The following is a 25,484-nucleotide window of genomic DNA, read 5'->3' as shown; positions in this document are numbered from 1 at the left end:
TTGGCTTTAGGGGGCTATCTCCTGTGATGGAGATGGCTCTGTGTGACTCCCTCCAGACTGAGCTGGACTCCTTGGCTTTCCATGGGGCTTGTGAGCACACAGGGAGGATGGCTGCCTTGCATGGCCGCTGCAGGCAGTAGACACCGCAAAGCCTGGTAGCACTCATCCTGTCAGCACTGTCCCGGTACAGCTCCCTTCGCTGCCCTACGTGTAAAAGGTGAGGAGGTGCCGCTCGCTGCTTGTCCCCACGCCCCCACACACGGCTGAGCCGTGTGTCCCGGGGCTGTTCATGCACTGGCTGTGTTATCCCTCCACTTCCGCTTTCTCAGTTTCACTCCCGCCTGCTGCGAAAGCCAGCGCCGCTGACGCATTCAAACAGAGCTTGTACTGTACCCGAGTGTAGGCATCCTGTTTCCAAAACAGCTGGTGCGGCCCTGCTGTCTTCAGCGTCCATCTTCCCAAAGAAAAATGGTGGTGTGCTTGAGAAGCAGGGCAGAAAGGGAGTGAACACGTTCTTTCCTTTTTTTTTAAAAAAAAAGTATTGCAAAAGCGTCAGTCTGGGAAATAGAGAGGAAGGAATGGTGGAACGTGCTCCCGAAGACCCAAGACGATTTGGGGCACTGCTGGCATCACCTCGCAGTGCAGCCGTGTGCAGCTGGCTGTGTGCAGGGAGCAGCATGTGGCTGTGCTGCAGTTCTTGTGGTTTCCTGACTGTGCCAGCAGGAGGGGGACGGCCAGGCAGCTGGGGCTTCCACCCCCGGTTTGGCACTCTTGCCTTTTCTTGGATCTGCCCAGGAAAACACAGCGTGCAGGGCTTGATTTATGTTTTGCCAGCTGAGCTTTCAGGCCTAAACCTAAATAACAGTGTGGCAGGCGCTGGGGTGGGACGAGGCAGTGCGGTGGAAGTTGCTGCACGCCCCACGAGCAGGCAGCGCGCAGTGGGTTCAGGCTGGGCACAAGGAGGATGTGCCCGTGCACCCTGTGCCCAGCTGCACCCCCTGGCCTCGCATGTTCCCTGCGGTTTCCTGGGCTCCGGCTCCCCTTTCCCCACTTGGCCAGTGACGGGTGCGATTTGCATTATTTGAGTCTTTGGGACGCCCACGGGTGGAAAAAACAAAGGAGGCAAAGACAAACACCCGTGTGCATGCACGCCTGCATGTACACACAGCCCTGCTCCCCCTTCCAGCCGCTGCCACTCACCGGCTGCTGCTGACGAACGCTTACGCCGGGTGTTGCCGCGCTGAAGGCGCTGCGTTTCGCAGGCTGTTGCTCAGCCTGGGGTCGCCCTACGGTGGGGTTGGCATTATGGCTCACCCAGCCTGGTGTTCCCAGCTCCCGAGGGCTTGGTGTGCACGTGGTGGATGCGTTTGTAGCTTTGGGATTGAAGAGGCCAAGATGCCTGTGTCCCAGACCTGCACTGTCCTGCTCTGCTGTGGTGCTCCAGGGATGAGCTGGCCCCTGAAAACATGATTGCCTTAAAACTCAGCCTCAGCAGCAAAAATCTAAATAAATAAAACAAACAAAGCTGAGACTGATTAACACAGAGCAGCAACATCCAGCTGGAGGCTGGCGCTCACATCCCCGAATACCAGTAAGCAGCCTATGGGGCCAGCTTGTGCCTAACGGCAATGCAGGGACCCCCAAGGGATGAGCCCCCCCCCCCCACACACACACTCTGGGGGGCCAGCAGGGTCAGCTCTGTCTTTCTCACGCCGAGAGACTTAATGACATCCCTGGCACTGTCCCCGAGCCTTCCCTGATCCTCATGTGCTGCAATCCCACAGCCGAGGAGCCCCTTGCCTGCTGGCTGCTTTGTCACCCTGTCTGCCGCCAGGTCCTGCAGAAGGTGGGTCTGCGGGGTGGCATGGAGCACGCAGCACAAAAGGTTGTGCCCCATCCTACAGCAATACCCCGAAGGCTTAAGCCGAGCAGCCTCCCCAGTGCCACAACAGGCACAGTTGTCCTCCTGGCCCCAAAGCTGGCTCCTGGCAAGGGGGCGATGGGTGCACAGGGCCGTGTCCCTTGGATGCCACGCTGCTGCTGGCTCAGTCGGCTGTGGTGTGGACGGGGAGGGAGCAGGGCTGAGCCCGCAGCCACCCGGACGGCCACAGCCACGTTCACCGGTGAGAAGCATGAGCAGAGCCGTCCTCCCGGTGCGAACGGGAGCCCCAGGCACCCCGGGCACCATAACCTCACGTGCAACATCAAAGTGCCTGAGGTAGCGCGCGATGCAAATGAGCAATACCTCAGAGCTGGTGCTTAACCACAGCCGTGCTTCTGCATGTGCTGTGGGAATAATCTGACGTTTCCCCTTTCTGAAGCTCCTCACATGAGCCCGGAGGCACCCGTGGCTTCTCCCGCAGTGCCCTGCGGGGCTGGATTCAGGCTCAGCCACGGCTTTGCTCTGCAGGGCCACAAGCTCTCCCCGTGCCACCGCCGTATCTGCCGGTTATTGGCTCACCCAGCACTGCGTGCGTGGCCTTTATGGTCCTGAGCCATGGCTGGGGCAGCGCCTGCGCCCAGGCATGCTGCGCTGGGGAGCACAGGCAAGGAGCATGGCTCCCATGGGTAAAGGGGAGCCCAAAAATGTGTTTGCTGGCATTGTGGCAAGGGTGTGCTCCTGGTATCCCAACACCTCTGCCCCTTTCATGCTCGGGAACTAAATGGATCTGGCTTTTGCTACTACTAAAAGGAGTATTTAAAAAAAAAAAAAAAGAGGCGTAGGCCTACTAGTTCCTGCAGCCACCGGAGATTGCTCACTCACTGCCTGCTCTCATTTTTTATTCTTCGTGTTGTTTTTGTGATACTAAACTTAGAGGAAAGCTCCAAGATTATTAGTCATGGATTCTTCCTTCCATCCGTTCTTAGAACAAATTATCCAGTCCCTCTGGAAATGGGGTCACAGCCTCACACGTCCCTCTCTGTGGGGCTGATGCCGGTGCCAGGCTCACCCCATGGCTGGGTGCTGAGGGCACCACAAGCCCATCTTCCCTGCCCATGTCAGAGGCAAGAGGAGCTGTAGCTGCTTTTAAAGCCGACCCTGGGGAAGTTAAGCAGCACCAGGGATTTCCTTCAGAGCACGGAGGCATGTCTGAGGCATGTCTGGGCACACGTGCTCCCTCGGGGCAGGGTAACAACAAGGTGCTTGCAGTGCTGGGGCAGGTGCATGCTGTTCCCCAGCTCATCTAAAGCCTGGAGAGATTCAGTGTCAGCGCGTGGCTGGGAAGGGTCAGGGCAGCAGGAGGACTGGCTGTGGCCAGGCTAAATGCCTCTGGGGGGGGGGTGGGGCATATATGGAGCTGGGGGGGGGGGGGGGGGGCAGGGCACAGAGGTGGGTTTCCAAAAGCTGGCTTTTGCTGCAAAGCTGCAAGCTGGGGCTCAGCCTGTCCTCCAGAGCAACCAGCGCTGCCCTTGCCCATCACTGCTGCCGGCTGTTCAGTGCTTTGCTGCTGCATTGACCCCAAAAAGCCCAGGGAAGGGCACCACAGCACCCCTGGGCGTCGCTGCCAAGTCCCAGGAAGACATGGCGAGCCCAGCCCGAGCAGAGCAAACACAGAGGGAGGGAGCAGCACGCAGCAACGCTCCCGGCAGCTTAACAGGACAGTGGGGGAAAGGCCGCGAAGCACAGCCTCGGCGTGACCGCGGGGAAGCAGCCATCAGGATCCCGCTGCTCCATTACGTCCATCTCCACCCAGCCCCATGCGATGCTGCAGTATAGCAGGGAGCGGGGCCAGCATCCCCTCCCAGTCACACTCGGCTTACTGGGCCAACACCGTCCCTGTGCAGACAACTGGGAGCCACGGCGCCGTGCTGCAGGAGGTCCCACATTCCCACAGTCCCCGCTCACTGCTCCAGCCCTCGCAGAAATCCCCCAGGGCCTTGGCGGCTCCGTGGTGGCAGCGTGGGGCCGGGGAGGCAGCAGCTGGGGTGCGCTGGGGCTGCTGCCGTGGCGCACTCTGTCGGGGGAATTCCTCAGCAGTTTAGCCACATCTTTGCGCTGTCCCTATCTGCGGTTTTTCTGCTCGCTTCAGAAGTGAGTTTCCTATTTAAAGCACCTCAATCTCGAGCCCGATTCCCTCCAGAGCTCACCAGCCAGAAGCCCGCTGCTCCTTGAGCTCAGAGGCTGCTGTGTGTTCTGCTCCTCGGCGGCCCCTGGCTTGGAGCTCACCCAGGGGTCTCACCCGGCACAAGGGTGCTGATTTTTCCCTTGTTATGGACTGGGCCAGGAAATTATGTGTCCATGAAAAAAAAAAAAAAAAAAAAAGATAGGACAGGGTGGTCTGGGTAATTAAGATCTTGATCTTTGCGTGCATCTCCCTGGAGGTTTTTTTTTTTCAGAGCGCTTGCTCGGTGAGTCAGAGCACTGTGGAGCAGCGACCTGAAGCCATAGTGCCTGGCCAGCCCAGCCGAGGTCGTGCTCAGCCCACAGCCATCTGCACAGTGTGGGAAATGCTCCTCCAAATGCTCCTCCACAGGCTCACCGAGCCTTGGGGCAGACATCAGATGGATAACGGGGCGGTTTCCTTTCCCATGCTCGCAGCCCATAAGGATCCCAAGTGCAGAGCTGATGGCAGGGATGGGCCTGGGGGATGCTGGGCTGCAGCAGGACGCCAAGGGCAGCTCAGAGCTGCTCTTTGGGGCTGGACCTCCCCCATGCTGGCACAGCTCCAGGCACTGCAGAGAAGGGGATGGTGGTGACAGCAGCTCGAGCCTGTGTCCCCATCTCACACCCCAAGAGCAACGCCTGCTCCGAAGCCCATGCTGTGCACTGCAGCTGACGTGTTTGCAGGTGACTTCCATTGAAAAAAAAGAAAAAAAAAATCACAGAAAGATTAATGGACCATTTTCCTGACTCCTCAAAACAGCTGCAAAGACAAGCTGTATTTTGTGGTGGGGATCTTGGCAAAGAAGCAAAGAAAAGTGACCCATGTGCAAGCCTGACAAGAGGCAGTATTTCAACACAGTGGTGCAGGGCAGCCTGCAGCCCCTCACTGCTGGTAAGGCCCTCACGACATGTAAATAGGCGGAATGGGAACACGGCGCTGCTTTCAGGAACACGGGACATGTGCTGGAATCGGCAGCTACTCCAGCTGCACTCGGAGCACTTTTGCTGACCTCCTGAAGATGCTGAGCACCCTAGGAGGGTGCATGACAGGACCGTTGCCGTTCCTCTGCTGCCACGCCGCGAGTTCATTTCCTGTAGCTCATCCTCCCCTGGACAGCTTGCATGCAGTAAATGAGAGCACGAGTCCCAGAGGAAGTCAGGATCCAGTAACTCTGAGGAATTCGTGTTGCAGGAACCCACAGGGAACCTGAGCTGTTTGAACTCATTTGCCTCAGCAGTCGGTGCCAGCTGGGCCACGGGACTCGGTGCTGAGTGGCAGCACATGGAAGTGCCCGAGCACAGCGCCGCAGCTGCACGATGAGCTGGCTCCCGGACAGCACCTTCCTCCAGCAGTTTCTGCACATCTGCAAGTCTTAAAGCCAACTTAAAAACTTCATTCCTTCACTCACGGCCAGATCACACCTCTGCAGCGAGGCAGCCACCAGAGGTGAGCTGCGGGTGGGCTCCCCGCGTGTGGCCGTCCGGGTGGCTGCGGGCTCAGCCCTGCTCCCTCCCCGTCCACACCACAGCCGACTGAGCCAGCAGCAGCGTGGCACCCAAGGGACACGGCCCTGCGCACCCATCGCCCCCTTGTCAGGGGCTGGATTTGGGCTGGGAAAAGCCGCGGGCGGGCAGCCTGCGTGCTCGCCCAGCCCTCCTTCAGCCAGGGCTTCCCAAATGCAGGTTGTGTTTTGTGGCAGTTAGCAGCAAAATTCACTTCAAATGATCTGCTGCTGGATTAAATGGTAACCAGAGGCTTGCCAAGAGGTATTTTGAGACCAGAAGGCATCAACTTGAAAAGAAGTACAAGAGAGGCATGGAAGTGAGCAGCGGTGGGGAGGGAAGGGGGCAGGGGCTCCAGGCGGATGGACGGACACAGCTCGCCAGGCTCGCTCCCGCAGCTTCCTCTGCCACAGCTGCCCAGCCGCAGGACTGTGCTCTGCCTTTGGGGCCTCACCAGGGCACTGTGGCAAATTCCTCCCTGCTTCCACTCAGCATGGCAGAGCTGCTCTGCAGGGAAACCAGCCTGTTTTGTCCCCTAGGGCTCCCGGCAGACCCAGCACAGAAACAGAGGGACCGGCATCCCCCACAAATACAACCACCACCCCAACATAATAAGCAGCCTGTTTTACCCCGTGTTTAACTACATCCATACTGAGTTATTAAAAGCCTACAGAGGCTCTGCATGGGGCGAAGAAGTGCCAGCAGCCCAGCACCAACCACCCCTGCTGGATGGCAGGGACCAGCCAGCATCTGCTGGGGTGCCGGCCACTCGGGCAGCCCCCAGCCCCTGTTCCAGCAGGGCAGGCCCCTCCGTCTCCCCGCCGGAGGCTGGAGCAGCCCCTCTGCCTCCGCTTTCCCCACCTGAGGGCTGCCGTCCTGGGGCCAGGGCTCTCTCTGGCTGCCAGGGGAGTTTTTGCACCCAAGTGTGGCTCTCAGCCAGGGGTTGCTGTGTGGTTAGGGCTGCTGGTCACACCGGGCTGCCAGCTGGCAATGGCATTGCCTGCAGACACACACTCCACCTGAAAATTTCCAGCCAACACTAGCACTTTTGTTTTTTTCCATCCTATATTCTGCACAAGTCATAGCAGTATTGATGATATCGCTGGGTAGAGAGACATGACTGCGCCCGCTCCCAGCACTACGCAGATGACTCCACTGTGTTATCAGCTGAACTTCACTGGGATTTTTTAAAATATTTTTTTTTTCAGCCACCAAATAGCAAAAGTTTTTTTTCCTGCAAAAATGCTGATTTCTCTACAGTTTATCTAAAAGAAAAACAAACGTATCAAACAAATACTGGAAAGCAAAACAGATCAAAAGGGAGCTCTTCAAACCCTCCTGCTGGCCTGATGAAATGCCTCAGGGACAGTGGGCTTAAAAAGTGTCCCCGTGCTCCAGTGTCACCACGGGGAAGCAGAGCCCGCCAGGCAGGGCTGGTGCATCACAACAGCAGACAAGTGTGGGTGCCCCATAAAGGCACAGGGGCTTTATTTTCCATCACTAACCAACATCTCTAACCAGCTCTACATTTTTTCGGCAGCAACATTGCCACTGCTTAGTCATAACCTTAAATATTATTTATCCATTGCCACAGTTATTACGGTGCTAGGCCTGCCAAGAGTAACCCAAACACAGAGGAATTAGCAGAGGAAGTGGAAAAATGGCTGGGAGCATCTTTGACCCTTGAGATGGCAAAGTGCTGCGCAAACCAGTTGAGATTTGATGGCACCTCAGACCCGGCAAGGGCTCTTACGGGCTCCTCCCCGCTCCCCTGTGCCACCAGGAGGCGCATCAGCTTGGCAGTGGTGGCCGCTTACCCCCTGCACCGAACTGGCTCTGTCCCAGCCGTCCTGGCAAGCCGTCGGGCTCGCTCCCATCACAGCACAAGTGGGGCTCTTGGGGGTGGTGGGGCCCGTGGGGAACTCCCACAAGTGTGGCCAGATTTTCCATCACTCCCGTCTTCAAATCAGGACTGGAAAGTGCCCCAAATCGACCAGAGCTCGCGGCATATGAGGGCAGAGAAACCCCCGCTCGCACCACGGCTGCCTCCTCGCTCGCTCGCTGACTGCCTTCAGTTGACCTAGTTGAGTCACGGGGAGACGGCGAGCGAAAGACATCCTGCGCTGTGGTTGGCACCGCGCTGCCCCAGGGAGGAAAACCTGCTTCTCCCAGAGGGGCGCTCCTGCCCCGCGTGGGCAGGGAAGCTGGGGCAAGGGGACAGCTCTTGGCTGTCCCCGTGTCACAGCAGTCTGGCCCCTTCCTGATGCTGCTGTCTGGAGGGAAAAGTTGATTTCTCTTCCTCAGGCCAGAGCGAGGGGCGCTGCTGGTTGCCCAGCTGGGCACAAAGTGCCCTGAGAAAGATGGCGCAGCTGCAGGCATGGGCTGGGGAAGTGGGAAAGCAGCTGGGAGTGCACCCTGCTAGAAGGGCCTAGGTTAGGACCTGCTAAAGCCCAGGTTAGACGCGTTTAAGCATGTTAAGACAAGTCTTCATCGCTTGAAACCACTTTTCTCATTAATGTTTCAAAATAAATACATTCATGTGTGGCACTAGAGGTTGCTAAGAGTTGGGACAGAAAGGCAAAGACAGGCTGGTGTAAATACACATATTTTTTTAAAGCCATTTTTTGTATACAAACCTTTTTTTCAGCAGGGAAGGGGATCAGAAAGAATTAAATCCCAGCATGGGAGAGCTGGCTTGGCATTTAGGGTGCTGTGCTTGGGGAAGCAGCACTGGGAGCTGAACCCAAGGGGAAGGCAGCGGGCAGGGAAGGGCTGCGGGGGCTGGAGCTCGGCTCCTTGGATACCGGGAACATCCCTGGGCAGCTGAGGCCCCTCTGCAGCTGTAACGGGCTGGGGTTGGGGCTGAGCTCCCTCTGTCAGGGAGCCTGCCCACAGCAGAGCCAGGGCAGTGGGGTTTTGCATCACCTCGGTGCCATGGGGGGGTTTCTTTGCACCAATCCAGGTGCATCCCAGCCCTTGCAGCCGTGCCGGGTGTTGCCACATGAACTGGTGGCTTTGGCCGCTGCAGCTCCCTCCCTGCCCAGAGCAGCAGTGATGAAAGAAAGGAAATGCTGTGGAAGAAGAAGGTGATGTGGGCTCTTCCCCTATCCCAGCCTTGACAGGGGCTGAGCATGTTGGTAGGAAAAAGTCATCTACGGGTGCAAACTCCTTCCCTGCTGAGGTCTGAGTAATCTGTTGCAGAAGGAACTAAAATAAACAGCCTTTTAGTGTTCTAAAAATGTTACGTAGACTGAAAAAAAGCAAAGAATCCTTAAATGCTGGATATGGAAGAGGCAATTAAACAAGAAAAAGATGTCACAAAATGCCTGAGTTATAACTCACAGTTCTTGTAGTCACGTGGAGTCAGCTGGTCTGTGTAGTGTCAGCGCAGGAACCTGTCCCGAAGGGTGCAGCTATTGGAAAGAAGCAGAAAAGCAACAAATTCTTCAAGTGTCTTTCAACATCTCTGGTGGCAGATACACCCCCTGGGTTACTGCGTCCGCCCTGAGGAATGGGGCTCTCTCCCCGCCTGCCCGGCAAACAGAGGGGGTGAGTGCCCAAAGGCACACGGGGCTTATCGTGGGATCCTTTTGGGACTGTACAGGACTTACTGCGGGATGCCTGTGGGACTAAGCAAAGTGGGGTGGAAAGGGAGGGATCAGTGCAGTTTGGGGAGGAACTAGCATGGGAAAAGAGAAGGAAAATGGGATAAAAGGGGCTATTCGGGTGTCTGTCTCACCATCCTTGGCGTATGTATGTATATATTTTCTGCTAATGGACTTTCATGCCCATTTGTCAGAGAGGGGAACAGGATAAGGCCACTGGTGCTGTTGGTGAGGGCTTGTGCTTTCTGCCTGTGTTGATCCGTGTGTCTGACTGTGTATACATACACACGAACGGTGTATCTGTATGCACGCGCTGTGTGAGGCGTACACACGCAGCGTGTATGTAAACACGTGCCGTGTATATGTACGCATGTACGGTGTGTGTGCACACGTGCTCAGCCTCACTGCCGGGATGTCGAAGCTGCAGCAGCCTCACCTCTGTTGGGCTGCTGGATTCAGCGATCCCCAACACAAACCAACCTTGCGCAGGCTTCCCCAGAGGGACCCCGGTAAGAAAACACACCTGCTTGCCTCCTGCTTGCCAGCTGCCCCCCAGAACCTGCCCTGAAGCCCCGCCATGGTCCTGTGTCCAAGGGGGGACCCAGGCAGGGCTGTTTGAATATCACTCAAGGACCAGTGAAAGTGGTGGGCGAGGAAGAGAACAACGCGTGGGTCAATGGCAAACCCCCATCACAGGGGGCAGATGGCTCATACCCGGCTCTCGTACTGCCACAACGGCTGCCCGTGTCCCTGGGGGCTGGCAAGGTGACAACCATGGGGCGGGCAGGGCTTGCCATCCCCAGTTCAAGCCCACCGGGGAGCGAGCGCTGTGGTGCGTAATACGGAGAGCACCTCTGACCAGGATTAGTCATCCGGGGCTCTTGCTGCCGCTGGACGCACTCATCTGTGGAGCCCCGCACGTAGCGAAACGTGTGGCCGCGCGACGGCTGTGGGTGCTGCCATCCGCAGCGCCCGTGGGCTGTTCCTGCAAGTGCACGTGGGCTCCTGCCTGGCACGATGCGCGGGGCCGGGGAGCGGGGTGGTTCTGGAAGCTGGGAGATACTGGCTGCTCCTGCTGCGTTACAGGCTTGTGCCATGTCAACCACGCAACCTGCTTTAGATGTGCTTCAAAACCTCAGGGAACATCTGCAGAGAGCCACGGGTTGCTTGCTTTGTGAATACACAGACCTCGTCTCTCCCAAAGCAAAAGCTTAAACCTAGGAGACTGTTGTAATAGCAACTTCTCAGCCATTCATTCCAGCTGCGTATAGGCAATTCAGTCTTTTGAAAATAGACAGGATAAAGAATAAAAAGAGAAAACTGCTGAGACCGGGCACAGCTCAGCACCAGCAACCAGCACTTCCCTCCAGTAGGTGCGACGATGCTGTGGGAGGGTTGGTGGGGGCTGCAGATAGATGCCTCCTTGCAGAAAAATGGCACAGACAAGCATGAGGCTGCTGTGTGGGATGGAGAAAGGTGGCTTAATTACTGGAGAAGTGGTATCTGCTGAGGGAGTAGTGACCACCATCTGATTATGGTCAGTGTGAGCAAACAGAGGGCAGTCCCAGCCAGTAATATAGCTACTGGATGTTTCACCAGAGGTAGTATAAATCAGGGGAAATTTTGACCTAAACTGACCAGATGGGAAAAAAAAAAAGAAAAAAGAAAAAAAAAAAAACAACAACCAACAACCAACTAAATGACTGTGAATGGAAAATCAAGAGCTCTTTAAATGTTTGAGAAACAGTGGAGGAAACTATTTTTCCAGAAGTTTAACCTGACAGCTGCTAAAAATGATGAAACAATACTCAGAAAACAAGAAAGGGAGAGAGTTCATAGCGTACAAGAGAAGGATGCTATAAGGCATCATGTCGGTCAACATACTTTTGGTGATACCAGACCTCGATTCAGTCCCTAAAGTCCCATAACTGATGGATAAATCTTTGCTGATGAAGCTGATCTTGAGAGGCGCGTAAAGTGGAATCGCACATGTCCTGGTTAGAAAAGGGACAAATCGGCTCATTTCATGAATTAGGAAATGGTACTGCATGGGGTCTTTTTCGCTGGCTTGGCTGGGACAGGTATGGTGTCAAACCCTTTTCCAACTCTTTAATGCAGACCCACAAGAAGATTCAAGAGCTGCAGTAAAACATCATTCGCAGGAGGAGTGACTTCAGAAGCATCTTTTTTAGCAAAGAGCTCCCAAGGGAAGCAGACAGACCAGTGATGATAGTGCCAGACACACAAGAGAAACCACATCCTTAACTCTACCCAGGGCATCACTGGCTTCATATTCCTCCCTGGGGTTTCTAACTGGGAGTGAAGCTGGCTGAGCCCAAGAGCTTGTCTAAATGTGAGCTGCATAGTCATGTCTTTTTTTTCTTTCCTTTTTTTTTTGTTTCTTTTCCCCAGAGACTGTTGTTTCTCTTCACTAGAAAAATGGCAAAATACGTCTTTGATTTTCTCTTCTGATATCTTACGGTTCAATGGTATGCTATGGTGTGATTTCTGACTGAAGCAGCTACTGAGGAAAAGGAAAGGAAATCGGTATGACCTTTAAAAGGTGCCAGAGCGAACAACACGCAGCCCCTGCCCGCTCAGCTGAAATCGTGGTGAACGGCATCCAACCAGAGGCAGAGCAAGTGACGGTCCTGGGGAAAATGGCCGCGGGCAGCAGCAGAGCTGGCAGCTGCTGCGGGGTGCTGGGGGGAGCCGTCGGCTGCTCGCTCCTCTGCTCCCATAAAGCCGCTCACTGGGAAAAATCCCCGCACGGCGCTCCGGGGTGAGGCATTGCCTTGGTGCTGAGCCTTCTGCCTGCCCACAAATTGAGCCATGGGAAGGTAAAATGCAACATCACTTCGCGAGGCTGGGCATGCTTTTGGGATCTCCCCCAAAAAACCTGCCTCCCCATAAACGTCCACATTTTTATTTGTGATTTTACAGCATTTTCACAATGTCCTTCGCTATTTCACACTGCCAAAAACAGCCTGACTAATGCAACCTCCTTCCTACTGGCTCAGTGCCTCTGCTGGCAGAAATCCATGAAGCATTATCAGCCAGTGGCTATCTGCACAGAGCAGGAGAAAACGCCACACGGAAATGAAATCAAGGGTGAAAAATAGTTTGCATGGTTGTGAGACAAAGAAACTGGAGTTCATAACATTTTTAGGCAAAAATCTTTCACCCTGATAAGCAAATCTGGCTCAGTTAAATTATTTCTAGAGTGGACGGAAGCATTAAACAGCATTAGCTGGGGCACACAAGAGAGCAGCCCTCTAGGTACACACCGAGCAGTGAGACCTGGATGAAAATGCTGTCTGTTATACTTCACTTTTTTTTTCCCCTCTTACATTACTGCAAGGCTTCCTTTGCCTTTTCCCACTGTTGTGCTACATCAAACTGTATGAGTGGTTATCCTCGAGGCAAAGACAGCCTTGGTGGAAAGCAGCTGCACACAAGAGGACAGCACAGCACTGGACATGTTCTACCTGACTGCAGCAATGAGAGCAACAGCACTGCTTTGCTAGAAATTTATTCCAGGTGGAAGCCAACCCTTCAAAATAGAGGCAAAGACGACCAGGAAGAGCTGAGAGGCCAGATCTCACCCATGAGCATGCCCCACATGCTCCGATGTTGCCTGTGAGCTGAGCTCGAGCTGTGCAGGACAGCTAGGGCAGCAGCAAAGCTTTGTGTCCGGAAGGGCTGCGAGACGAAGTGCTTCTTCCTTACCCCATCCCAGGCTCCCCGGCATGCGCCAGGACAGGCTGGCATCCAGGCTACTCCCAAGGGACCCCGCAGTCTCCAGGTAAGATCCTGTCCTCCAAAGGAGCGGCAGCACTGCCCAGCACGGTGTCAGCCACGTCTGAGCTCCAAAAACGCAGAGCAGTGATGAAGTCCGGGCAGGTCCCAGGAGGACACACCATGCCCTTTCATTTTGACACCAAACCATCAATAACCACGCAAACAGCTCCACTTCCACCCAGCAACAGTTTTGTACAGACTGTGCTTCATGAACATTATGAAAAAGAGAGCCAAAGCTCTTCCTAAAGGCTCCCTGAATTCCCACAGCTTCTCCTCTGCCCAAGGGGCTGCCTTGTTCCACACAAGACCCCCTGAGCTTTTGTTTGTGGAAATCCACGTTTCCTTTTTCCTTCTAGATGTTTACAAACACTTCAATCAGTTGTTCCACTATTCTTCTGAGAAGTTCAGATCGTCTGTCCCGTACAACTCCCCATTTCCTCCTTTTGGGGTGCTAAGAGTACTTTCCTGGGAAATGGGAACTGAAGCGAGGAGGAGGGTGCCCATGGGGTCTGTCAGGCCTTAGACCCCACACATGTGGGATGTTCCGTGTGGGCCACGAGCTGCGGTCCATGGTCAGGATGCTTTTTACCCTGTCCCAAAGGCTGGAGTACAGCAGCCCCGTGGCACAGGGACACTGTCAGGCTGGGGCTCTGAGACCTGGTACAGAGGTGACACTGCAGGATCTAGCTTCGACCTTGACTGACGTGCTTCAGCCAAGGTTTTAAAACCTCCAGCTCTCTGGTCTGGGAAAGCTCAGAAATAGCCTAATGTAACAAATGGGACTCTCATAAAAACAAACAAACAAACAAATAAATAAATAAATAAACAAAAGCCCCAGCAAGCCACACGTAGCAAACTCTGGTTTCCTTCAGTCCTTGCTGGAATAATGTTGCTGCAAGTGGCACTGCGAGGCATTTCTCTGGAAAATGGCTGAGATGCCCAGGCAACCAGAGGCTGCTGCAGGGTGAGCCAACAGGCTCACAGAGCCCCAGAGCCACCTAAGCCTGCCCACTAGAACGAAGTGATGACTGGGAAGGGCTGAGCAAAACCCCAAGAGTTCCCAGCCTGGGCTCCCTGTGGAAGAGAGCTTGCCCCCACCTCCCTCATCAAAATAATTTTGATCAATGCAGCCAATTTCGGCAGCTGCCAAGCATGTGCAGCCAGTTTGAGATGCGGCAGGGTGAGGAAGGCCAGGAAAGTTTCCTCTAGGAGGGCAGGCAGGAGCTCTGGTAGCACGTCTGAAGCCACCAAATCTGCATGCACTTGGGTTTTCGTAGGCAAGGCAGGCGGACAAGATGAAGGTGATTACAGCTACGAAGACTGTCTGTGCATAGGTGTTCATGCTGCTGCTGAATGAGCTGTCCTCTTTCCTGTTTCGGACACGATGCCAGAGACATTACTTGAAATGTAGCTTTCGATCCACGGTGCTACCCATGTTGTTAACCCAGGCTGAGCGACACTTGCACTGGGGGAGTACAGAAATGACGAGGCAATTTCAGAAATACATATGCACAACCTCCACCCACATTTTCAGGGTACATTCTTTTAGAAACAAAACCAGTGCAAGATCCAAAGTCAGGGAGGGAGATGGGCGAGAGATTGTGTCTGCTTCAGAGGCTCGCTCAGAAATGTGAGAGTTATGGGATCACACTAGTTGGGAATGTCTCAGCTTGGCGCCCCTGGCATTTTTGCAGAAACTAAGCAGCGTCAGCAAACCTGAGTGTCCTTTCCTGGAGGAAGCAGGGAGGGAGAGCATAGGGCAGAGCAGCCCTGGCTGCCCTGGCGGAGCTGCTCTGGCACACGGCAATGTCTGCTCTTCCAGGAAGGCAGGCGTGGCGTGATGATTGCTCTCTCTTTCTGTGACTCCCCACTGAAATACAGACAAATTTTCTGGTAAGCTGTGCAAGACCTGCAACCGGCTGCCTCTGCAGTCACTCGCTGGCGGCTCTCGCTGCAGGTAGGAAGGCAGGTACGGGGCACCTCTGGCCCCACAGTGCTCCTCCGTGCCTGCCTGCTTCAGCCATGGGGGCCGTGAGCGATGGGGTCTGCCCTGAGACGTGCCAGAAGCAGCACCATCGCTGCTGTCATATTTGGGGATGAGCAAAGAAGGCTAGGGAGGTTCGTGGGCCCCTCGGTGGGCTGTGGCTCAGCCTGAGGCTCCAGCACCCCTGGTGAATGGCCGCTGGCAAAAGCGGAATGAGAATTTCTATGCACCCAAACAACGGAAAATTCAAAAGTTGAACATTTTTCTGTATGTTTCCGTGACTTTCGGGTTGTTCTTGAGACCAGAGCGAATACCAGAGTGAATTCCTGACTCGATCTATCAGCTTTTGGCAACTCGGAGGTTATTTTTCAAGAACAAGTGTGTTGAGAGCTCGGTGTCCTCATAGCAGTTTGCTTACCCAACTGCTGCAGTTTGTTCAGTTCATGTTTACAAGAAATATCCTTGCCCAAATGGAAAAAGACATGAAAGAACATTACCCTTGCTTTCTGTGCATGCAGGGTACACGTTTGACAAAAGGACATGTGCCTTGTGACAGGTTAAGAGAGAACATTTTGGGAAGGGAAACCTTCTGACAGCTCAACCCTGAAAGACAGACACACATAACACTCCCAATGGGCCCGATCCTCAGCAGGAGGAGGTAGCACCTGACTTCAGCTGCAAAATGCTAATTTACAGCAGAAAAATTCTGGCTGAAAGCTTGGTGGGAAGAGCAGTGCTGGACAGCCCCAAAAGAGGGTACGAAGCCTGTCAACTGAAATGAGCACAGGAGATGGCCCTTGCTGCAGACAACTGACCTGCATCAGCTCCCTACGTCACACGTGAATGTCACAAGAAGACCAAGCAACAGGGAGGTGCTGGGAAGAGGGACAACAGAGGAGCATTTAATACAATCCCTTAGACACATATAGGAAAAATTGCATTTGCATTTCAAGTTCTTGGTGTCCCAAGAAACAGGCATTCCTCTTCCAGAAGGGAAACCTGTATGGCCCAGGGGTGTCCCTCCGAGTGCCGTCCCCAGACTGCAGGTTTCAGTGAGTGCAAAAAGGGATGTTCCCAGAGCAGTTCTCCATTTTCTCCCTCTTAAGTTTCATGCAGCATCCCACAGCCATAAAGCTAGCAGACAAAGGCGAGGAGAAATGGAGGGTGCACATTTTGTCTCTAGTTCTTTATGCTATCTACCTGCCTCACTCACATCCCCTCCTATTAATTGGTTCTTTATTGAGATTTCAGCAGCATCATATACTACCAACAAGGGAGGCAGACAGCCCTGTAAACCCCCAACCTGAGGCTGAACAGGAAGATGAGAGGTTTTACTGTCAAAAGATTGAGCAAAGAGATCAGTGTCCACCCAACTCTTAGCTATTGTTGGAAACGTCATGTATAATCAAGAGATCCACAGCTGAAGCTATGAAAGACATAAACACATCTACTTTCAAAGGCCCTTACTCAAAACTGAACTGGGATGCAACAAATCAGCCCCCACATTCACCAAAAAAAAAAAAAAAAAAAAAAGAAAGAAAGAAAGAAAGAAAGAAAGGAAGGGGAAATTCAGATTAGTCACAAAGAAGTTCCCCCGCCTGCTTCTCGGTGCACATAAAACCCTCTCCTGAAGGCACTGTGTTCATTTCATTTCTGTTCCTGGGACAGGAACACCTATCTCTTCTGCCCCGTGCTCCCCAGGCTGTGCTTGCTGGCAGTGTGGCTGCGATGGACGGACAGCCAGATGCGGAGCTGAGAAAGCAAGACGATCAGATGGACCGCGAAAGAGAACCTGCTGGCATGATGAGTGGCGATGAGTGGAAGAGCTGGAAAAGAGGGCAGGTTAGGAGGAACACGCTGCACCTCGTGTCTGCGGCTGCTCAGTGGATATTACTGCTTGCCTGCTTGGTTTATCTTGGCCTAGATTCTCTGCAACTCTCGACGGTAAGAGCTCATGTTCCACCCATTGTCTGCTGGCCTGTAAACCTTTGTATGGGCTTTTTTGTAAGAAAAGAAAAAAAAAAGCTTTTAGGCTTATCCCCATTCTAGCCACAAGTATTTAAAGTATTCCTTAATAATTATCGCTCATTTTTTATATCTTTTGCCCTCAAAACAACTCCCAGTATTGCCAAGGTGAGCTTTGGGGAACAGGTTGTCAGGAGGTGGGCTCATTCCAGGAAAGCACTCTGCCCAGCAGCGCCAGAGCCCAACCAGCCCCAGGGGAGGAGGGCTGCCTCCTCGCGGCTCTGGCCTCGCCACATAAGCAGCTATTGGTGGAGCTGACTTGCAGTGACTGACATGTATTCGCTTTAATTAAAAGGGATTATCTGAGTGGATGGTTGCTTTTAATAAGGACAAGTTGAAGGATCAGAAGCCAGGCTGCTCGTATCATCTTCTGACATGTTAAAATATACTATATGTGCAGGTAGATATGTCGGAAAACAAGCTAGCTTGTGACAGCTCTAGCAAGACCCATTAAACCTTTCCATGCTCCCAGCCTGTGCACGTGTTGGGCTCTGGGAGTAGTCATCTGTATCTGCAGAGGACAGTAAGTGCCCCTGCGTGTGCACATGAGAGACAGAGACTCTGATTATGTGACCAGAGAGAGTTTCATTTATACATAACACCACTGCAAACAATATACAAAACAGAAATGCCTGAGACTTGCACGATTTTAGCAAAAAAATGCAGCAAATACATTTTCCTCTTTCGTGTGTTTGCAAACTGGTGGATTGCCAACAACTTTTTCCTGCTATTTCAGTGCCGCTTAAGCACTAGCTACTTCTCCTCCCACATCTTCTCCAAGAGCTACGTTAACACTGTGAAGTATGTTGTGCTTCATCTTAACAGAGTTCACTCTTTCCTCCCACTTAGGCTTGGCAGAGAAGCAAGCCAGGCATATAACACTGCAAGGGAGAGATGGCCTCATGCTCTGGGTCCCCTGCTGTTTAATGAAAACCCTCATGCTGCATGCAAGTTTCACTGGCCTGCACCTCACAGCACTTGTTAAACTTCAGAATGATAGCACTGATAACGCTAAAAGATAACACATTTCATTCAGTTCACTGCTCTTCTCCTTTTAGTTTTTTTTTTTTGAGACAAGTTGCACTGGAAGCCAATGTAGAAGGCCAAGCTATCCCGCCCTGCTCGAGATGCAGAAACCTCTCCAGGGTCACGCTCTGGTTGTGACTCCTTGTCTCTCAGTAGCTCTCTATTCTGTGAAAATGTTAACTCCAATCCTCCTCCTCCAAAGGACGATGGCAGGGGCTGGCACTGCTGTCTGTCAGCCCTACAAACCCGAGACACCAGCAGCTGGGAAGGGTACACGGTGCAGGCCTGGAGTTCCTCTTCCTCAATAGAAACGACTGAATCAGGGCGCTTAAGGAGCAGCGACTGCAGCAGATGAAAAGTCCAGGCTCTGGGAGTCACCACAGGACCCTTTCAGTTTTAAATGTTTGTTGAGCGCAGGCTGAGAGCCGGTTTCCATTATTCTAGGCAGACAGCCACGGCATCCTGCTCTGACTGCACCACGCTGTGCGGGAAGGTCTCCCAGGCTGTACCTGGGGGGATTTCATAGCATGGGAATTACAGGGCTTGGTAGGATAACTGTGGACTGACCTTATAAATGCCTACAGCAGAAGGAGCAGTACTAATCTGACTTGACTCTTGGGGCAGGCTCAGAGCTGGTCCACTGGAGTGACCAAGAGGCTGTCCCTGCTCTTGGGAAGCTCCTTCTGCTCCCAGGGCTGGAGAGTGCCACGCTAGCCGTAACAGCCAGACACAGCTGTGGTTTTTTTCAGAGCAAGAGCACGTCTGATTACTTTTTGTTGTCATATCCTAAAAGACACCCTGGAGTATTCAGTGAAAACACAGCGCAAATAACACACGTTCAAAAAAGATAGCATCTGCACTGCGCTCAAAAAAAATGTACAGCAAGCTGGTTTGTATCACGATGCAGCTTGGAGAGCAAGCCTCAGCTGTGATTTCCAAACAAGCAGCTACTAAAAATTGTAGTGATCGGTAGTCAGCTTTTGTATCTGCAGTGCTCGTGAGTTCCCATCTCTGCTGGAGTTACCTCTTCTTGCCAAGGCAGCTGGGAAAAGACCAAGGGCAGGCCACTTGCAGGCACAGTCAGAGGGCATGAAACTCCCCGGTGGTGGATGCAGGCAAGGTAAACACCTTGGGCAAGCATGGGGAGTTCAAAGGCTCCTAATGATCTATCACAAGATGTTTTTGCCTGAACAGGGCAGGAAAAGGTGCAGGGCGAATAATTTTGCAGAAGTTCAATGTAGGTAAGGAAGGTACGGCCGTAATCCTAGTATCTCCCGGTTTGGAGCAGTTACAAGCCACTACCAGCACACAGTTGCTCAGTCTGTCTGACACTCAGGGCCAGGACCATGACTTCAACAGTCCTCTGAGTTAGCGTGCTTTGTTGTCATCCCCAGGGGCTTGCACTTTATGCAATACGAACCTAATCCTAAAACTTCTGCCATGACACAGCGCTAGGAGCAATGTCCTGGACAGGAGGTCTTTGGCAACGGCCGCACCAAATCTCATGTTCAGGGAACCCAAACAGGCAAACATGATGTGGAAACTGTGTGTAAATGATGCAGGGAAACTGATACAGTCACTACAAGGCAGAACAGAGAAAGAGGGTGACCAACTTTGATACTAGCTCCCTCCCAGTGCTACAGATCAGTTCTCTCCTCAGCAAAATTTATTGGGAGCTAATTGCAAAGTCCTTTGAGATTGTGCAATAACCAGCAGAGACATGTCAAACACGCAATGTGCCGTAGTGACAACGGAGCTGACATTCTTACAGTGGCCACAAGTTTGTTCCCCAGCCTGTCTGTGGTTAGTAGATTCTGCCCACTGATGGCCAGAGCGGCCAGCTTGCCGTAGATGCTGTTTGACCTCAGAAGCTCAGCAGCCCTGCACTTAGCTGTCATCTCTTGGGAAACTACCTGGAAATCCCAGCTGCTGAGCCAAAGAGTTGAGCATTTAGGCACCTACAAACAGTATATGCATAGCCTCGAGCTGCTGGGGCAACGGATAGGATCAGTAATGTCAGAGGAGACGGTTCCACCAGAGCCAGTGGGTGATCATGCAACCGAAGCTTCTATTTGGTAGTCGAATCCAGCTTTGCCAGTGGTGCAAGTGGCAGAGCATCAGCTGTAGCAGCACTAGAGGGTGCCAGAGCAGAGGTTTCCCACCACCAGCACCCAGCACTCACCTCGCCCTCTGTCACAGAGGTCTTGCTCTAACCTCCTTCCTTCCCTGCTTGCCTCTGCCAGGGCGCAGCACTGAACCCGCAGAGCTGCCTGTCTATGCTCACTCTCTAGTCCGATACTTCCAGCACCATTTCTCTGCTCAGAGTGAGAAGGCTGCTCTCGTTTCTGTAACAAATGGACTAAATAGATAAAAGGCAGCCTGACACACATCTGACCAGCCCATCTTTCCTGCTGGAAACCTATGGAATAGGTAAAGAGAAGAAAACACAGCAGCCAGCCCAACCTTTCACTCTTTAATCAGGCAAGATGCTGAAGTTTTGTGGTTGTGAAGAGACTGCAGATTTGGGCCTCCTGTGGTTAAGATGAGAGATGGGTTTGAGATGCAAAGATCAGATTTAAAAATCTAATATAGAAGCTTGGTGTTTTGCATATCTGATCATGAAGATACATATTTCTGCATTTGCATTCACTTTTTCTCATAAAATGCAAACCAATTTTAATCATATCTTAGTGCCCTTGTAAGGGAGCCACTGGGAGCCACGCATCCTGTAACAGCCTGACCCAGAGGACAAGGAATGCACCAAGAGCTCTTGCTCTGCGCCCCTAACTCCAGACCCACCTCTTGGAGCCCTGCAGCATGAGAGTGACACACCGGGGCACAGCCAGCTCTGCTGATGGGCTCCCGTGGCTGCCAGCCGGACTCGAGGAACTCATGCAGAGAGGCTCTGCACCCCAAAGTCCTTCCCTGCTGCTTGACTCGGCTTCATAATACTCACTTGGATGTTTTTCCAAGTGGGACCAAATCTCCCTGGTGTGCTCAGCACCCAGGTGAAAGTTGGACTGGCTGGGAAGCACTCAAAGTGGCACTTTATAATACTAATGATGCTAATAGGATACGGTGTACAGCTAGCCCCGCTCCCAGCAGGGAAACAAAAGCGAAAGCGGCAGAAGCGACAGCCCCGCTGCGTTAATGAGGATTTCTCTTCCTTTTTTTCAGCCTCGCAGTGACAAAGTCCTGTGGACCTACATCCGCTACACAGGTGAGTGGGCAGCCGGGCTGGGGTCCCTCGGGGTGCTCCTCATGCTTCCAGGATGGGTCTCTTCGGTGCCCCGGGGGCTCCAGCTGCCTGTTGGGCTGTGAAGCTCTTGGTGTCACGGCGGTGGCAGAGGACAGGGCCAGGAGAGCTGGGGGATGAGGGGCAGAGCTGCGAGGTGCTAAACCAAGCATCGGGGTTTTCCCTGAGGGGAAGAAACATGGGAAATTGGAGTGGCCTTCTGCAGTCCGTACTTACACACTGAAGCAAGCATTCACTCTGAAAGTACAAAAAACGCATTTTTGAGAACTTACTGAGTACGCACAGCATGCTCTTGGGGTATTTCTGAAACAAGTAAATGATTTCCTGATTTATGAAAAATGTAAATGATTTCCTGGGGAAGAGTGAGCGTACATGGTGGCAGAAATAGCAGCGCTCTGCGTGCTGAGCACATTGTGTGTTTTGCCCCGTGACACGCCTTGGCGATAGGAGCTACTAAAATTTTCAAGTCATACTTAAAACATTGCTGCCAGTTTTACCTTCAGGGAATATTAGAAGTGTCACAGTGACGCTAACCTAACAGAAACACATGGTTCTAGAGGAAAAAAAAAGCTTGAGAAATTGCCCTCAGCTCGGAGCAGCTGTATTGCCTGACAGGAGACCTTCTGGTGAAGTTTTCTCGTCAGCATCCCCAGGGTGCCAGCCCTTCTGTGGCACAGCAGGGGGATGTTTCCTGAGTAGCTCTGGGAACTGTCACTGCTTGTTCCAGGAGAAAACCTTTCACGCTAGAGTTTTGTTTTAATTTCCTTGATTCTGCTCCGTGTACATTCATTTCTTCTGTTCCTTTCTACACTGCTTTTTTATCCCGTCTTCTCAAAAAATACCCCCACAAAAGACAGGAAATTTTGTTACCCACCCAGAAAAAGCTCTTTTCCTCTCTCTTCCAGCTTTGAAAACTTTCCTCTTCTCTAATTTACTGTTTTTATTTTCTGTTCTGTCGAGGAAGCTGTATTTTCTAAACTCACTGGGATGACTTACTTACGTAAATACATCTGTACTGTAATTAAGAAATACAGCAAATAAATAGTGTATAAACAGAAACATGGAGGAATAATTCATATAAACTGAAGATTTAGTCCAAAGACACAGCTTGCTCAGGAATGGAACCTGGAAAATTCCACTGCAGACCGCGCATGTCTAGAATGGGTGATATCCTAGCTCCAGTCTGCCCTATTCTCTAGTTCAGTCTCTGCCTTTCCTGTATTTTTCCACCCTTCCTGCAGGCAGTCTGTACAAAACTGCCCCCTTCCAAGAAGACTTTTGTCTTCACGGGATCATTTTTTCTCTCTTCCATTCCAGGTGAAAGCATCAAAGGAGTGGCCATGAATTTCAGTGCAGAATTAGGCTCTATACATACCCGGAACGGCTCCATCATGATCACTTGTGACGGCCCCTACCTGGTGTCCCTGAAGGCCAAGCTTTCCCCCGACCTGGATGACAACAGCTCACTGAAGCTGATGATGCGGAAGACGGAAAACAAGAACGTTGAGCCCCTCTGGGAGCAAACCATCCAGGGCAGCAGCAGCACGGTAGATCTCATCACGATGCTCTACTTGTTTGCTCAAGATAACATCACCCTGTGGACCAGCTTGAATGTCACTGTCATGGAGTTGTCATTTAGCCTTGTGCTACTAAAACCCGTCTTTTGCCTCCTGTAGAAGATGACGCATGAAATGTAACGTGTAAAGTACAGCCTTTCCTACTGATATGTTCACATGTGGGAGACTTATTCTCACAGGCTGTACTTGTACAGGCAGACTGCTCTAGCCTCCCCTTTTGGGGCTGTGGAAAGCCTCAGCTGGAGTGCAGGTAAATCACAGTGCAAATGGGCTTTACATAGTGCATGCCACATTCATCTCTGGAGCTCTATGCAGTAGGATGGATCTTTCTGATGCTGGAGAAAGGCATGTGTGGAGTCCTCAAGGAAAACAGAGATGAAAGCCAAAGAAAGCCACCCAAGCTTAGCTCATATTCAGAGAAACTCTGGGTTTCTCTATTTATTTGACAGTATCTGCATATAGTACAAATGCTCTGTATATTTGCTAAAATAAAGGTCTGTTAAATCAGGAAGACACCTCAAGTGCCTTAAAGAGATTTGGAGAATGAGGAGAACAGATCTGCTTAGCAGCCCTTTGCCTGGCAAGGCAGGAGAAGGGAAAGAGGCAACAAGGGACTTTCTTTGCAGTGATCTGACTGCACTGGACAGCAGGAATGCAGGCCTTGCAGTGACTATGAGATTTGTAGGAACAGCTTTTGAGAGAGGAGGCTTGCTGGCTGTTCCAGCTGTTGGCAGAGCACTGAAGCCTGAGCCAAAGGAGTGTCTGGTAGGACATTTACATCTTGACACCAGCTCTCAGAGGTGTTAAGTTGAAGGACAATCTCCCTCAAGCAGACACACGCAGACTGGCTCAACCAAAAAACGATCCAGGCACACAAAATTTGGAAGAAAAGGATGAAGGCTTTCAGTCTGGTGGGTTGTCTCTAATGGACCGAGTGAAACCTGCAGGTCTGCGCATCTCTGGGAGGATTCACATAGGTCCTGCAGCACAGCCCTTGCTGCAAAGGTACTCACCTCGGAGAGGTTCACAGACCCAACTTCCACGACATGCCCGTGCACCGACCTGCCTGGCTTCTGCCAGAGTCAAGGCACAGACTGCTCTCAGCCATTCCCTTCACGTGCCCTGAGCACAGCCAGCAGCTGCTGTATTTCTGCTTGAAGTGGGGCAGACTTCAAGGGCGAGTTGACCGCCTGGCTCCCAATGAATCCCAGCAACGTTTCAGCAGTTGCCCGCTGACTGTACGCTCCAAAGTCTATTGTTTGAAACTATTTATGTATTTATACTACAGGCATACGAATGTTACTTCGCATTTCTTAGAAACACTGGGAAGGGTTGAGACTTCAGGCTGTCGGCGCTAAGCTCTTTGCAGATGCTCCCAGTGCTCTGGAGCTTTGCCGCTCCGTGGGCACCGTGCTGCCACCCACCTCGGCTCCCCGGCCGCCCACTCCTGCAGGCACAGGTGTCAAAGGCACCTTAGGAAATCTGGGGCTCGGCGAGCTTTTCCCGTGCACATTACAATGCTGTGGGCAGGTTTCACAAACATCCCTCCCCAGCCCCAGGGGAAACCTCCCTGGCTGAAGCAGTTACTCAGCTTTTTCTCAGGACTGAGAAGCTGTGGGCTGGCTTGCGCCCACAGTGTGCTGCTCCCCAGCTGCAAGGGGCATTTGGGGCTTTTACTCCTGACTGCCACTGCCAGGCACCGGCACTCAGACCCCAGCTGGGTGTTGTCACACTCCTCAGGTGAAGTGAGAATGTGTTCCCTTCTGTAAAAGCTAATAAAACTTTCATTTTTGACCTCGTGGTGTCTCCAGGGAGGGGGGACCCTGCTGAATTATCCATTTCCCTGTCTTTGAGCAGACATGTTCGCCAGTATGAAAACTGTAAGAAACTTTCACACACCGATTCCTCTGACCTACATATACATGTACACACACTTGCCTTCAAATAAAGGTTGAAACAATTCCATTCCAGAGCTTAATTACTCAAGGGACTAATTATCCTCACCAGTAAGTTTCTAAGCCATCAGCTTCTGTTTGTGTCTTGCAGCCCCTTTCTCCACAAAGTTAAGAGTCTCCTGCACAGGGGAAACGTTCGGTTTTGCTATTGGGGCTGCTATGGCCTTGTAGGAGCTTGTAGATGGTGCTAGAGTTGCATCTTACAGCTCTGTTCATCCACGTCACTGTGCTGAGCTTTTGGGTCTCCCCTCAGAGACGGCTGCAGCATGAGCTGCTGAAGTGCAAGGCCTGGAGCTGGCAGCTTCTGGAGAAAGTCCCCAACTCTGGAGGGACAGTGCGCTCTGCTTCCCAGACCCATAGGGACCTCCTGACCTGTGCCTCACAGGCCTTTCTGTGAGACCCATTACACAGAATACAGTCATCAGCCAGTAATTACTGACTCCTCCACAATTTTGAAGTAATCTCCACTGCTGCTGCATCTCATTTGAACCAAACTACTGCATAAACTGCTTATTCCTTTCTCTATTTCACCTCTTTCGGCTCCCTGCCCGTGTAAAATAAGGGACAGGGTGGCAAAGCTGATGGAAGAGCCCTGGTCCCCCCTGGGGAGGAGCTAGCCTCATCTGTGCCCATCATCTGCCAGGCTC

General features: G+C 52.5%; 1 protein-coding gene across 1 annotated transcript; it reads left to right on the top strand.

Moving 5' to 3' along the window:
- Nucleotides 1-9,050: 9,050 nt before the first annotated feature.
- On the top strand, nucleotides 9,051-24,845 carry TNFSF4 (TNF superfamily member 4). Its single transcript, XM_080601740.1, has 4 exons — nucleotides 9,051-9,157; nucleotides 16,700-16,942; nucleotides 21,227-21,269; nucleotides 22,623-24,845. The coding sequence occupies exons 2-4, from the start codon at nucleotides 16,727-16,729 to the stop codon at nucleotides 22,979-22,981; spliced, it is 618 nt and encodes a 205-aa protein (XP_080457866.1). The 5' UTR covers nucleotides 9,051-9,157; nucleotides 16,700-16,726; the 3' UTR covers nucleotides 22,982-24,845.
- The last annotated feature ends 639 nt before the right edge of the window (nucleotides 24,846-25,484 follow it).

The sequence above is a fragment of the Anser brachyrhynchus genome (genome assembly GCF_964034855.1).
Source record: "Anser brachyrhynchus genome assembly, chromosome: 8".
Taxonomy (NCBI): domain Eukaryota; kingdom Metazoa; phylum Chordata; class Aves; order Anseriformes; family Anatidae; genus Anser; species Anser brachyrhynchus.
This window is presented reverse-complemented; position numbering and strand designations above follow the sequence as displayed.